This window comes from Python bivittatus, unplaced genomic scaffold (genome assembly GCF_059951505.1).
Source record: "Python bivittatus isolate LINGU-HERP-01145 unplaced genomic scaffold, Pbiv_v1 ctg000580_np1212, whole genome shotgun sequence".
Classification (NCBI taxonomy): Eukaryota; Metazoa; Chordata; class Lepidosauria; order Squamata; family Pythonidae; genus Python; species Python bivittatus.
The window spans coordinates 19,992,575-20,006,977 of NW_028277087.1; the positions used below are offsets into that span (position 1 = coordinate 19,992,575).

At 35.3% G+C, this 14,403-nt stretch overlaps 1 protein-coding gene across 2 annotated transcripts in view; it reads left to right on the forward strand.

Moving 5' to 3' along the window:
• Positions 1 to 12,153, forward strand: part of PPM1A (protein phosphatase, Mg2+/Mn2+ dependent 1A) — a 36,320-nt gene extending 24,167 nt beyond the window's left edge. Inside the window, exons 4-6 of one of the 2 annotated variants that reach the window (XM_007429122.4) lie at positions 4,346 to 4,454; positions 5,584 to 5,641; positions 9,269 to 12,150. In XM_007429122.4, coding sequence (XP_007429184.1) covers positions 4,346 to 4,454; positions 5,584 to 5,641; positions 9,269 to 9,298 — 197 coding nt within the window. In that variant the 3' untranslated portion in view covers positions 9,299 to 12,150. Of the gene's footprint in view, positions 1 to 4,345; positions 4,455 to 5,583; positions 5,642 to 9,268 lie in introns of both variants that reach the window. The other variant, XM_025167232.2, reaches the window with a different exon arrangement.
• The last annotated feature ends 2,250 nt before the right edge of the window (positions 12,154 to 14,403 follow it).

The window sequence follows — 14,403 nt, forward strand, 5'->3', positions numbered from 1 at the left end:
CAATTTTATATTTACGTTGAATACATTGAACTGTAGTTATGTAACAAAGAATATTTATGCCACTCCCACTTTAATATTAGGTGCAGATCCTTGAAAGTATATTTCAAAATGTTTTTCGGATATTACAGATAGTAGGGCTAGCCTAGTAGAATGCAGTCCCTCAAACATAACTGAGATTGTGATCCTCAAGCTTCTTCTCCCAGTACGAATTTCATTCAGTTTAGTGGGATTCTCAGGTGTAGTATTTCAAGGGTTACACGGGAAAACCATGTTTTGAAATGTTTTGCAATGCATATAACATTAAGTAATTTCATTATTTAAACATGTATTTCATTGATGTTTATTGACTTAAGTATGCTGTAGTACCCATCTTCATTAAAACAGAACTATTGAGATATATAGATTTTCTCTTACCGAGAAAAAGGTATAAGCAAATTTCTGGATGCCATTAAGTTCTTGTTCTTCCCAAACCTTTTAAAACTACAATGCCCTTTTAGTTATGGTAGTGTGAACTGCACTTCCAAGCTTCATATGTCCTTCAGTGATCTTCCTGTGCCACATTTGAGAAAGTGTTTTAAGTTAACAAAAAGCAGCTGCAAGTTACTATAACATGAAGACCAATAAATTAGTTACATTTATGCCATAAATTATTTGTGATTGTGCATATATATCTATTTAGTACAAATGTATTTTAATGGAAAATGTATTTCAAATGTACTACAGCTTTAGGCTATGGAATTGTGTAGTTTAGGTAAATTGAAATCCCTTTATTTTTGTACAAAAGATAACATAGCATTAGAATGGTGTAGCCAATACCAGATGTTCACAATTCACAATAAAAATACTTTATAAAACAATTTTGAGATCTTTGTTCTTTATTTGGTGTTCAGTAGTAGAAATCTTTGCTTTAAATAGTTGGTGAAATACAAATTCTGGCCCTAATATTTCACCTTTAAAATATACTCAGTCTCAAAGAAGTCCAGCATTTGCATCAAGATATTGTCCAGGATCCAAGAAAGTGTAATTAGATTCCCCTATCCCACCCCACCCCAAAATAAGCTCCCTAGGCCACAACAATGGACTTTAAAAACTTGATGTCCATGTCAGTTGTACTTTGGGAGAAGGAAGTCAGTGATTTCATTGCATTAGCATAAATGCCTGAAATATAGTCTTATAATCATCTCTTCAGGTCCTGGCCATTATAAAATATTACTATTTTGGACTTGGGAGGATTGTTGTAAAGTTACACAACTACTTAAACTTTCTAGTATGCTATATATTAACCTACAGATGGGGCTAGAATGTTTTTGAAAAGTTAGTGTCATATACTCCAGAATTATTTCAGCAGTTGTGTTTTTGTTTCAAAATGTTTTTATATAGATCAAAGTTGTAAATATCTCTTGTTTTATTTTGGGTGGAATGTTGATACAGGTAGTCCCTGGGTTAAGAACACCCAGGATACAGACAACCCATAGTTAAAGAACAGAGCCTATTGTAGCAAAATTCAAGTTAAATACACAATGATTCGAGTTAAATAACACAATGTTTCATTATACAATACTACTTATACAATATTATACAATAATACTGTTCTGGCTGACATTACGAATTTGACTTAAGGACAGACCTTGGGAACAGAACTTGTTCTTTAACTGGGGACTACCTCTATTGTATACCTGTTTGGGAAACCACAGAAATTTTCATAAAATCTTAATATACTATTTCTTGGCTAAAATATGTTGATTTCAAGCTATTCCATTATTACTAATAAAAATTCATTTGATATTATCTATAGTTACACGCCAAATCATAAACACCCCTGGTCTGATTGTATGTCTCTGTGACTCCCTCTGTTAATAACTTCTGACAAATTTGAGTGTATATGTACTACTTATGTGTAGTTGTTTACAGATTCAAAATAAGAAAACTGACTATGGCAGGTGCAGAGTTTTAGACACCCAGTTGATTCTCTTCTAGATTTCTTTATTGTAAAATTGTTAATAAGGCCCATAAAGGTGGTTGACTCATTAGGGCTACAGTTGTTAGCCAGGTGAAGATAATTCCATTTGACATCTCAGGGTGTGATTGTTGTTCTCTCTACTTTCAATATCTGAGCATTTGAAAATGAAGATAATTTACTCTTACAAAATAGAGGAAGGTTATTTAAAAAAAAAGCCTCTAAATCAGTGTTTCTCAGACTTGGCAACTTTTAAGATGTTAAAATGGCTGGCTGGGGAATTCTGGGAGTTAAAGTTGCCAGGCTTGAGAAACACTGCTCTAAATGCTTCTAGCTAGCAATTTCAGCTGTCAGAAACATTATTAAGAAATAGAAGTTACATGGAACTGTTACTGGAAGTGAAGGCAAGATCTGAAAAACCAAAACAAATTTTTGCTAGAGCTGCTTCAAAACTGATAAGATGTACAAAACAGAATTGACAGAGCCTGCGAACAACTGCTGAAAAGTGAAGCTGTCATTGGAGTAGTTGCCCACAGGTCCACTGAACAGTGTTGCTAATATAGTAGTGATCTGCAGGGGAGAGTTGTCAGGTGAAAACATTTTCTCTAACCACATTACAAAAGTTATAGACTAAAGTATGCAAAAGATCAGTGTGAAATGTTTTTGAGCAAAGTGCTTTGGACTGATGAAACACACAACTGTTCTGCCACAACCGTAGATGATACATTTGTAGAAAAAAGCATTGGGGGGGGGGAACACCTTGCCATCTGTTAAGCATGAGAGTAGCTTTATTATGATTTTAAGTTGTATGGATATAAGTGGCACAGGAAATAATATGCAAGTGGAAGGAACAATGGGTTCAAGTGAAAAGCAATATATTCTAGAAGAAAATGTCCCACAGAGTGAACAAAATGAAGCTGAAAAGAGGTTGGATATGTCAGCAAAACAATGATCCAAAATATATCTCCAAATCAGCCATGCAAATACTTACAGGAAAGAATGCTAAAGGTTTCGGCATGGTTCCAGACTTGAATATTACTCAAAATCTTTGAGGAGATCTCAAACATGCAGTATGTGCAAGGAGACCTGGGAATTTTGTTGAGTTAAAGTTTTGCAAGGAAGAGTGGGAAGAAATTGCAAAAGCAAAAGTAAACTGACCACAGAAAATATTTAGAAGCTGTTATTTCTGCCAAAGGGGGTACTGACGGAAAGGAAATCCAAACTTCTGCACTTGCCACTTACTGTTTTCTTATTTTGTGAACAACTGGACATGAATAGTTTGTACACATTCATATTTACAGAAACCTTTGCATATCTTATTTGCAAATAAAAATTGTAATCCTTTTAATGGTTTGTATCAATTATTGTCCTTCATCCAGAATAAACAGCTGCCAGCAGAACTGCAGCCTTCGGTTTTCCCCAAATCTGCTCTCAAGACTCAAGGAAATCTCTAGAAAAGATATACAGTATTGCTGGGGTGGGATGGAGGGTGGATGTGCATCCAGTTAAAGAATCCCTAACTGGTTATCTGGGAAACACTGAGCTGACATCTTAGAGGACCAGCTACCATTTAGTGGAGACAATACTGGGAAAGACAGATTTTAAAAAAAACTTTTATAATTTTTCTTGAAGTGATTTTCTGAATATTGAAGCAGAAGAGCAGAAATTATTTTAATTAAGTTACGCATGTTCTGAAATCTAGGCATCTGAAATATGCAGTTTCTCAGTTATTGATGGAAAATAGATTGAAAACTTAACAAGTCTTACATAATGGTGTTCCAATATTGTTTAAACTGTATTGAAGGTGTTGTAGTTAAAATCAGTTTCTAGGTGGTTCATACATTTAATGCAATGAGACTAAGCGTTTGTATGAATTTGAGATTCTTATCCATGTAACTTTCATCATTTTGTAATTCTTTTTTTCCAAGTTGGTATGTACTGAACTGTATTAAATTGCCTTTTGATATTTTAGTTTATAAACAAGTCTTTAGTTTATAAAACAGCCTCCAATCACTGCTGGGATTTGAATTTCATTGACTAAAAATGTTAATTGAGTGTATCAGTAAAGAACTCTCTTTTCCTCTGGTAATTCCGAACATCATCATCTCAGTATTCAGGGGCGCTAGAGTACTGATATTTTTAAATAATGATTTAATAAATATATTATAAGCTTCCATCTGTTTCTGTATGAAAGATAAGCAGAAACAGAAGGGATGTTCTGAAAAGATAGAACATCCAACAGTTTCATTTCTGCTCCAATTTGCTAGGATGAAAGAGTCATGAAAAAGGCAGTACTTTTGTAATCTTAAACTTTCTTTGATTAAATGTTGCAATGTTTTCCAATTGTAATTGAACTGAATTTACAAAGAAGATACTTCTGATTCCCAGAGATCATAAAGAAGCAGGGTGAAGGAGTACCAGACTTAGTCCACGTCATGCGTACATTGCAAACAGAGAGCATCCCAAATCTTCCACCAGGGGGTGAATTGGCAAGCAAGTGAGTTTGCACCAGTGTAAATATGCTTTTGAGTTTAAATAAAGTATACTTTTCATTAAACCTGTCTTAAGGGTGATAGAGTATTTTCAAAAACATCAGTAATCACTACCTCTTTCAAATTTTATTAAAAATAATGAAACAGAGGCACGTGCAAAACTAATATAAAGACGTGCAAAACGTTTCACGTTTAAAATGCCCCCTTTTGACTTTGAAATGAGCATGAAACAATTGTTCTGAGTATGTGCCAGAGCGTTTCAGGTATTTTGGGTGTGTTTCAAGCTTGAAACAATGTATTTCTAACTTGAGGCAGAGCTCTTTCAAGGTTGAAGCGCCTTCCCAAAGCTCAAAATCACCTGTTTTTTTACTTGAAATGGGGTTTTGAACCTGAAATACATTTTGTTGAGTTAAAATGGATTTAATTCAAAACATTGACTTAGAACAGATTGAATCCTGCTCTGTTGCATACTAAATGCTAAAAATAAAAGGCATCTGTGCCAGCTGAAGAAAGATTGATTTTTAGGAAGGCATAACCTAAATATTAATATTTAAGATTGTTAAAATTTAATTTATAAATGGTCTCATTCAAAATAAAATGGATTAATGGCTTCCAAGATTATATTGTCTAAGGAGTATGATTTTTAAAAATAAAATACTTTCTGCTTCTTGTGACGTTTACATCAAAAAGTGGTGTGAAGTTAAAATATTCCCTGAGGCAATTAGTAGAACCTTTGGCATAATATCTGACTTGGTTACTAGTTTATTTTTGAGTTCAGTTAGTGTGTGGCATGAAGACAATTTAATGTCTTGTTTAAGCTAGTTTGCTTGGTCTTCCCATTACTGTTTTTAGGTTAGCAAATAGCTCCACAGTTTGTTTTTTGTTCTGTTTTGTTTCTTAAGGGTGTATTCTTCTTTTATGCTAGTATTATGGAATATAGGATGCCACCTTGATTTCCATTTGGCTCAAATGTGTATAATTTTGGTAATAAACTTGTAGACATTATTAGTAATGATAATGATCAGCTGCATCTTTTACAATCTTTCTGTTCAAAAACTTTTTAAAATCATGGTTGACTTCTAGGAATAGCTGTTTTTTTAAAATTGCGTTTTGTTTTTTCTTTACCTGGTTTAGACGGAGTGTGATTGAAGCCATTTATAACAGACTGAATCCTTATCGGAATGATGAAACTGTGAGTATTGGCACTATCTAGCCAGCTTTTCCTTATTAATCCATTTTACTGAATCTGGTTGAAAGATTACTTGTCAGTCTTTAATTTTACTTGGTTAGTTTGTTTGTTTGCTTGTTGGTTTCTTAAATTTGTATGCCGCCCATCTCCCCCCAACAGGTGACTCTGGGCGGCTCAGTTAAAATCAGAAACCCCCTCAACAATTAAAAATGGCCCATAAATAGTTAAAATAAATTAATCCATTAAAATTCAAATATCGACAACAAACCCTGTACATAAATACTAAAAACATTCAAGATGACGGATGATATAAGTAATATCCAGATTTTATTCTTGATGTTGAGAGTATTTAGTATGAATATAGTTATTCATTTGAATTCACAGCTATAAATAAATTAATATAAATATAGTAATATGTGATCACTGTATCTTTAGGTGCTGGTTGTGGTATTAGAATCTGTTATATCATGTTACAGTGTTGCTCCTGAGTATATATATGTATATGCAATGCATATACATATACATACCTCCTGGCTGCCCAGAGTCATTGGGAGTCGGGCGGCCAACAAATTAATTAATTAATTAATTGAATGCAGGCAATAGTATTTTGACATGCAATGTAGTCTTGAGAACCTGCATGGGATATCATGACCATGCGTAAAGGTCACCCTTGGTTTCCTAGTAGCATACTGGCCAAAATTTATTTATTTATTTACTTGCTTACTTTACATTGCTTATAGCTTGCCCCAATTCCAAAGGACTCTGAGTGGCATATAACATCAAACAAAAACTGATAATAAATAACTAAGTATCAGAACAAAAAAATAACCACAGAGAGTGAAAATAAGACTCCCAAACCTAGGGCTGTTGTTACTATTAGGAAGCAATGTTGCATGAAGCATGAGTACAGCTAAAACTGGTAAACTACACTATACCTTTCTTTATGAAAAAGTACAGTGGGGCAAAAAGTATTTAGTCAGCCACCAATTGTGCAAGTTCTCCCACTTAAAAAGATGAGAGAGGCCTGTAATTTTCATCATAGGTATACCTCAACTATGAGAGACAAAATGGGGGAAAAAATCCAGAAAATCACATTGTCTGATTTTTAAAGAATTTATTTGCAAATCATGGTGGAAAATAAGTATTTGGTCACCTACAAACAAGCAAGATGTCTGGCTCTCACAGACCTATAACTACTTCTTTAAGAGGCTCCTCTGTCCTCCACTCATTACCTGTAGTAATGGCACCTGTTTGACCTTGTTATCAGTATAAAAGACACCTGTCCACAACCTCAAACAGTTACACTCCAAACTCCACTATGGCCAAGACCAAAGAGCTGTTGAAGGACACCAGAAACAAAATTGTAGACCTGCACCAGGCTGGGAAGACTGAATCTGCAATAGGCAAGCAGTTTGGTGTGAAAAAATCAACTGTGGGAGCAATAATTAGAAAATGGAAGACATACAAGACCACTGATAATCTCCCTTGATCTGGGGCTCCATGCAAGATCTCACCCCGTGGGGTCAAAATGATCACAAGAACAGTGAGCAAAAATCCCAGAACCACACGGGGGGACCTAGTGAATGACCTGCAGAGAGCTGGGACCAAAGTAACAAAGGCTACCATCAGTAACACACTATGCTGCCAGGGACTTAAATCCTGCAGTGCCAGACGTGTCCCCCTGCTTAAGCCAGTACATGTCCGGGCCCGTCTGAAGTTTGCTAGAGAGCATTTGGATGATCCAGAAGAGGATTGGGAGAATGTCATATGGTCAGATGAAACCAAAGTAGAACGTTTTGGTCTAAACTCAACTCGTCGTGTTTGGAGGAGAGAGAATGCTGAGTTGCATCCAAAGAACACCATACCTACTGTGAAGCATGGGGGTGGAAACATGCTTTGGGGCTGTTTTTCTGCAAAGGGACCAGGATGACTGATCCGTGTAAAGAAAAGAATGAATGGGGCCATGTATCGTGAGATTTTGAGTGAACACCTCCTTCCATCAGCAAGGGCATTGAAGATGAAACGTGGCTGGGTCTTTCAGCATGACAATGATCCCAAACACACTGCCCGGGCAACGGAGTGGCTTCGTAAGAAGCATTTCAAGGTCCTGGAGTGGCCTAGCCAGTCTCCAGATCTCAACCCCATGGAAAACCTTTGGAGGGAGTTGAAAGTCCGTGTTGCCCAGTGACAGCCCCAAAACATCACTGCTCTAGAGGAGATCTGCATGGAGGAATGGGCCAAAATACCAGCAACAGTGTGTGAAAACCTTGTGAAGACTTACAGAAAATGTTTGACCTCTGTCATTGCCAACAAAGGACATATAACAAAGTATTGAGATGAACTTTTGATATTGACCGAATACTTATTTTCCACCATGATTTGCAAATAAATTCTTTAAAAATCAGACAATGTGATTTTCTGGATTTTTTCCCCCATTTTGTCTCTCATAGTTGAGGTATACCTATGATGAAAATTACAGGCCTCTCTCATCTTTTTAAGTGGGACAACTTGCACAATTGGTGGCTGACTAAATACTTTTTTGCCCCACTGTATATTTAGCACAAATTATCGCATTTAAATTATTTTTTAAAATGAAAGCAGAAGAATAGAGATTTGGGGTCTCCAGGCTTAGTGTAACTCTTTGAATTAGTGTTACATGCACACTAATTCAGAGATATGACAGTAATTAGATTGAAAGTGGGGTCATTGTGCATATTTATCCAGATGTTACTTCAGTTAAAGTGTTTTAAGAATGTTCATGGCTTTTTCTACTCTACCCAGTACTGACAGTAAAAAACTTACTAAACTGATAGTTCTACTTTTACTTTTTTGTACTTTCCTTATGAGGAAAAACTAAGATATAAGTTCCAGCTATTCATAATTCATACATTTATCTAATTGAGTAGTATCATGTTCTGAAATAGGCATACTACTCTGTGAGCACATAGTATATTAAATAAGTTTAAAATTAATGTAAGTAAGTAATTGGAAAAAATTGAAGTAAGCAATTTCCTAGGACCCCCCTCCCCACCTCCTGTGTATCTATTGTATTGTTACAATATAGTACAATGGTAGTATTCTGGTGAAAGCTGGATCTCCCAGCTAGCCTCACTCTATATGTTCATATAACTAACATGTAGTCTTTTAGTATTTTATTTAACATTTGAATATGAGAAAGTGAAGGACTTGAGTGACAATAAGAAAATATCTGTTCTTATTTAAATAGTTTAGAAAGTAAGTAAAATGATGTGAGCATAGATCATATTTGGATCTTAAATGTGAATATATATTCCATTAATTTCACTAAAAGATTCTTTTCACTGTGTTTAAGGTTAATAATGTACTAAACTGAAATATTATGGAAGACCCCATCACTTTTAGGTTAAATGACCAGCTATAATTCACAACAACAGAAAATACTTTGCTTTGAAATTAATTAAGTGTGACGTTTGCTCTCAACAACTTTCTCTCATATGTCTTGTTAAATATATAATTTGTCCCAGAGTACAGAAAAGAAAATCACAATCCTAAAATTATGGACATATCTACCCTTTTTAGTCTGGATTATCCAGAAATTGCTGTAATTTTGGGCGCTCCAGACTTTAAAGGGTTCCTTCTCTTTTCTTTAAGGACTCTACATCAACTGATGATATGTGGTAAAATGCCATCTAAGCTGTGGAATTAGCACCGATTCTCCTAATGGAAAACTCACCCAACCAACAATGATCCTTCTTAGCATCAGCTTCAAACTTGCTTGAAGGGAAGTGATGTTGGTAATAGTGAATACATCAGAAAACAGCAGTTCAACACTTAACCCAGGAATTGTCTCCTTTTTTTTGTGAAGCAAACTTCTGTAAAAGTGATACTGAAACTATAACGCTGTAAATTGGACTTCAAGCAATTTTTATGTTGTATGATTTTGTTTTGTAAAGTGCAGTTGTGGTTGTCCAGAATGCTTATTTCATAATGAGCTGTTTTACATCACTTAAACGTAAATGAAAGGCTTGGTTTGCTATTTAATGCAACAGTAATCTAGCTCTTTCTATTCGTATTTGTGCTTCTGGATTGCTGGAAGTAGCGACCTAGCCAGCAGATTACTCAGGAGGTGCATGAAAATTTTGTAAAGGAAATTTGATACAAAGGCAGATTATTGTAACTGTAGTATGGAAAATAACTGGAATGCAGTTCATTTTCCTTCAGACTTTAATTGTTTCTTCATCTTAAAATCGTGGATTTAAAAGTCCCACTGAAATATGTGGAAGATTTCAGCAAAAGAAGAAAAGTTCACCAACTTTACAAGATGACTATTAAAATAGATCATGGGAGCTAAAATACTTTGATAAATTGCACCTTTTTTAGAGAAAATCTTTACCTTCAATTAACTATCAGTTATGTAAGAGATGGTATCTTTCTATATTTAGTAGGAACATGCACCATATTATTAGCCTGACTGGCTGGATTGGCTGCTGTTCCAAGTAAAAATACTTTTAATTCCATTTTATCAATAAAGCTTGATTTAACAAGAAATTTAACAATAAATGTGTAACTCTTTCTCTTTCCTTTTGTCTTCTGAAATGTTCATAAATAAGATGTCATGCTGATAAATATTTTTATTAAACAGTTGCCCATTTATGAAATGGGAAGAACTCTTGATTGTGCCCAAGGCACAAATGGAGCTTATTTTCTAATTGTGGGCATAATATGCTTTGAGAAACAGAATGATCTTGTTACATGAGTTTTATTTCAAGATTTTAGTTTGATAGTATTATATTAGTATATACTTGCTTCTTGTTAATGAAAATTAATTTGTCAGAGCCTGACAATCTTACTTTTTTATGGTGTGTTTTTTATCACCCCATTGACTTAACAGTAGGCGTGATTTGAAGTACATAGATTCAGAATATTTAATCATTGAGTTTAATTTGCCTTTTTAAAAAAAAAGATGAAAGTAATAAAACTAATTTGACTTGAACTTTCTCCTACTGAAAACAAATTGATTATGTGTTTGCAGAACTACTGTTTTATGCACCTTGTATTTTCTTTTTGTTTTTTCAGTTGAGGGTATTGTATGATCTTTATGTATATTTCTTTAATATTTCAGTCAACTTGTGCCCCTCCAAAGGAAAATCAACAAAATATATAGATAGTAGCAATGTAGCTAGCATTTTTTAAAAGGTGTAAAACATGCCTTTTTATAGGAAGCAATGTACAACTCACATTTCTATATCTCTCTTTCCCTAGTTTTCAGATATACATTTGTTTGTATATAGAGCCTTAAAACTATTGCAGAGTTAGGAAATGTTGAAAAAGTAATGTCTAAGGTTTATTATTATTATAACCGCAAAAATTTCATTTCTCTTGTTTGGTTATTTAATATCACTGTATTCAGTTTCTACCCTTTTGAAGCATGAATGAAGAAAACATAAGCACTATTTGTATTTATAAATTTAGAGCAGCATTAGGTAAAGAAGCAGTCCTTCACCCTACCTACAATTAAATGCTTAAAATACAGTTTTGTTGAGTTCAGACAATAAAAATGTCAAGTATAACTTGAGACTATATTTGAACTACTACTCAGTTAAAAAGATTGGATTGGATTTAGAGTTAGAAACCAATAACCAATAATCAGCTCATGTTATATATGTGTATATTGAAGTATACACATATATAAAGGTGGCAAAATCTCAGACCAGAAACAAGTCTTTAAAATTTTCAAATGGAAAGCCATATGTTTAATAATATCAAATGTAGTGACATAGCACATGTTTAAAATTTGGTAAAGGTGCACCGTCTTAAAGAAACATGAGGTGAGTTACTCTGCTGTTGCTTACTATTGCTCTTAAAAGTAAGAGTTGGGGAGAAAAAAGGCACAGCGGTTGTAGATTAGCCTACCTATGTTTGGCCCTTTAATGTGGTCAAGGCACTGTGTTACTAGGCTTTCTTAATACATGGCAATTTTATGTATTAATCAAAATGAGATTAAATTCATATAATCAGTAAATTACAAATTTTAGTAAGGTTGCTTATTCTTGTTCGTCAATCTGCAAAAAATAAAACCTTTATTTTTTTTCATTTTTGCAACTCTTTTAAATGCTAGAAATGTCTAAACACCTCAGGGACAGTCCAGCATAGTTTAAAGAATTGTGTGCTATTTATTTCCCTAGCCAGAGGTGAAGGAGTGGATGCCTGTCTGCTGATGAAATAAAATAAAATGATGGTCCCAACTTTTGCCTTTTCTTTATATGCATATTGTTCTCTATATTTTTCTGAATGTTTGATTGCATTAGACTTCTGTTATAGTTTAAATTGAATGGAGACTTTTGAGAACTGCTACATGTAAGGTAATTCTGCATTAAGTAGCCTTAAACATTTATACTCCCTCATTCCTTATGTTGCTCTGTGTGTGTGTGTGTGTGTGTTTCATAAGTCATTGTGTAAAGTCATTATTAAACTAAGTATGATTTGGTTCCACATTTTGTGGTTTATAAAAACTTTGGTGCCTATTCATATATCAAGTACCCCCAAGTTTCTCCTTATTTTAGCACATTTCATATTCTTCTGGGGAAACTGAGCCAGTGTGGAGACATTCCTTCCTCATCATGGGTCACTTGCAAATTTCCCTAGTTTTTCATGACTGCCCTCAAATGAAATAAGGATTGGAGGTGTAGTCTTTTGCTTAACTCATGTTTCTGGTTATTTCAGCAGGTGCTAGCACTCTACTGAGGTGACCCACTGTCTGTAAATAGGGGGGAGTGTAATAAGTTTCACAATCTCTTGACTAGTTTCTTTTTCAAGCAGAGTTATGGGGAAAAGAAAATTTGTGGCTTGTCAACAGCCTGATGCATGTTCCTCACAAAAATCATATAAGGAAAGTAGATCATATGGCTTGTCATGTCAAGGGGTACGGAAGCCATAAGGACAAGAAACACAATAAACTATAATCTCCATAAATCCAGCATCATCTCTCTGACTTGGAATGGCATCATGTGGTGATTTGAAAATAGCTGTGCTGTTCTGTGATCAATTTATGCTAAACAAAGACTCACTTAGATTCAGAGGGTTTTTTCCACTAATAATTTCTCCTTCAAAGTGACAGTAACGTGTTATATAGTATTTGTGTATTAGACACAAATATTCATGTATTAGAGGGAACTCGAGGTAGAACTGTGGTGATGGTCCAAATGTTTTTGTAACATTTCACTCAATCTCTACTATATAAATATTTGCTTTAATCTTTTTATCTTGTACTTCCTTGAAGAACTTTAAGCCACATGTTCATATTTTCTTAATTAATTTTCACAAATAGCCCTGTAGGGTTTTTTGATCTGCGCTCAGTCATTACCGACTGCAGTGACTGCTTGGACGAGTCCTTGCAGTTTTCAAGGCAAGGTGTTTCGGAAGTGGTTTGCCAGTGCTTCCTTCCTAGAGCAGAGCCCAGCTGGTGAGCGCAGGAGGCGGGGTTTCCGTTGCTTCGCACCCTTTTCGGGCACGCACGGTTTTTCGCGCTTACCGGCAACTGCTCCCGGCTCCTTTTTGCAAGGCGCCGCCAGCATTTTTCCTCCCACCGGAGTGAGAGTACCCATTTATCTACTTACGTGAGTTTTCGAACTGTTGGGTTGACAGGAACTGGGGAGGAAACAGGAGCTCACCCTGTTAACGCGAAGGCTGGACTCGAACCGCTGAAGCGGCGACCATTTCTGGTCCAAAGACAAACGGATTTGAATCTTTCTTTTCCTATTCCACTACATCACATTGTCTTATTGCTTTGATTTCTCTTAGTTTATATTAGGCCTAAACGTCTGTGGTGTATAGGTAGGCTAGTGGAAATGCAGATTGATGTATTATGGTTGTTCCAGATTCCAGTGGATTCTAGGGTCAATGTGCGTACAAGCCACAGAACCTCTGGCAGCAACTGAAGTGTACTAAGACTACATAGTATTCACTTTAAAAGGTACTTAAGCAGGCAATTTTCTCAAGCAGTAAAAAAAACCAAAAAAATGTGAGGACCTTTGTGGAGTTTATAATCAAGCTGGTGCAACAAGAAAAATTACCTTAATAAGCTATTTTTAAAAAAATGTTTTGCAATTTGATGTAGTATTTTCTGTGTGCCAATCTGTCATGGAAGACAGGTGTATTGCATATAGAAACTGGCTTGCAGAGTGCTGTAGTCATGAGACACTTAAACTATCTGGTAGTTTATTCATTCATTCAATTAATATGGCACCCACTCATGTGTAATTCACAATCATTAACAAAAATAGCAGATTAAAAAGAACAAACATATACCCAGGTAATAACAGTTTAATAGAAAATACACAAGATGATCTCACCAAATGACCTGGCCCAGTGCCCAGGGGAAGAGCCAGGTCTTTGCTGTTCTGTAAAAAACCAGAGGGTCAGGACTGTCCTAATCTTTGGTGGTACAATGTTCCATTGGGCAGGCAGTGCAACACAGAAGGCATGCTTCCTGAATTCTATCAGGTGACATTGTTTAACTGAAAGGACCTGGAGCATGCCTCCCTCTCTAATCTTAGCGGGAGGGCAGAGATAATTTGAGACAATCCCACAAAGAAGCTCTTCTTCTGCCATGAAGAACTTTAGGGTCCCTAAAGATCAAATGGGTTCATTTCTTTATTAGCCAGTTTCAGTCATGGTATGAGATGATACATTATATGGAAGATAGCTGACCTCTAAATGATGGGGAAATAGTTAAGAAATGGGGGAAGAATTATCCTTGCAAGGCATAACTCCATGAAGCTTTGACG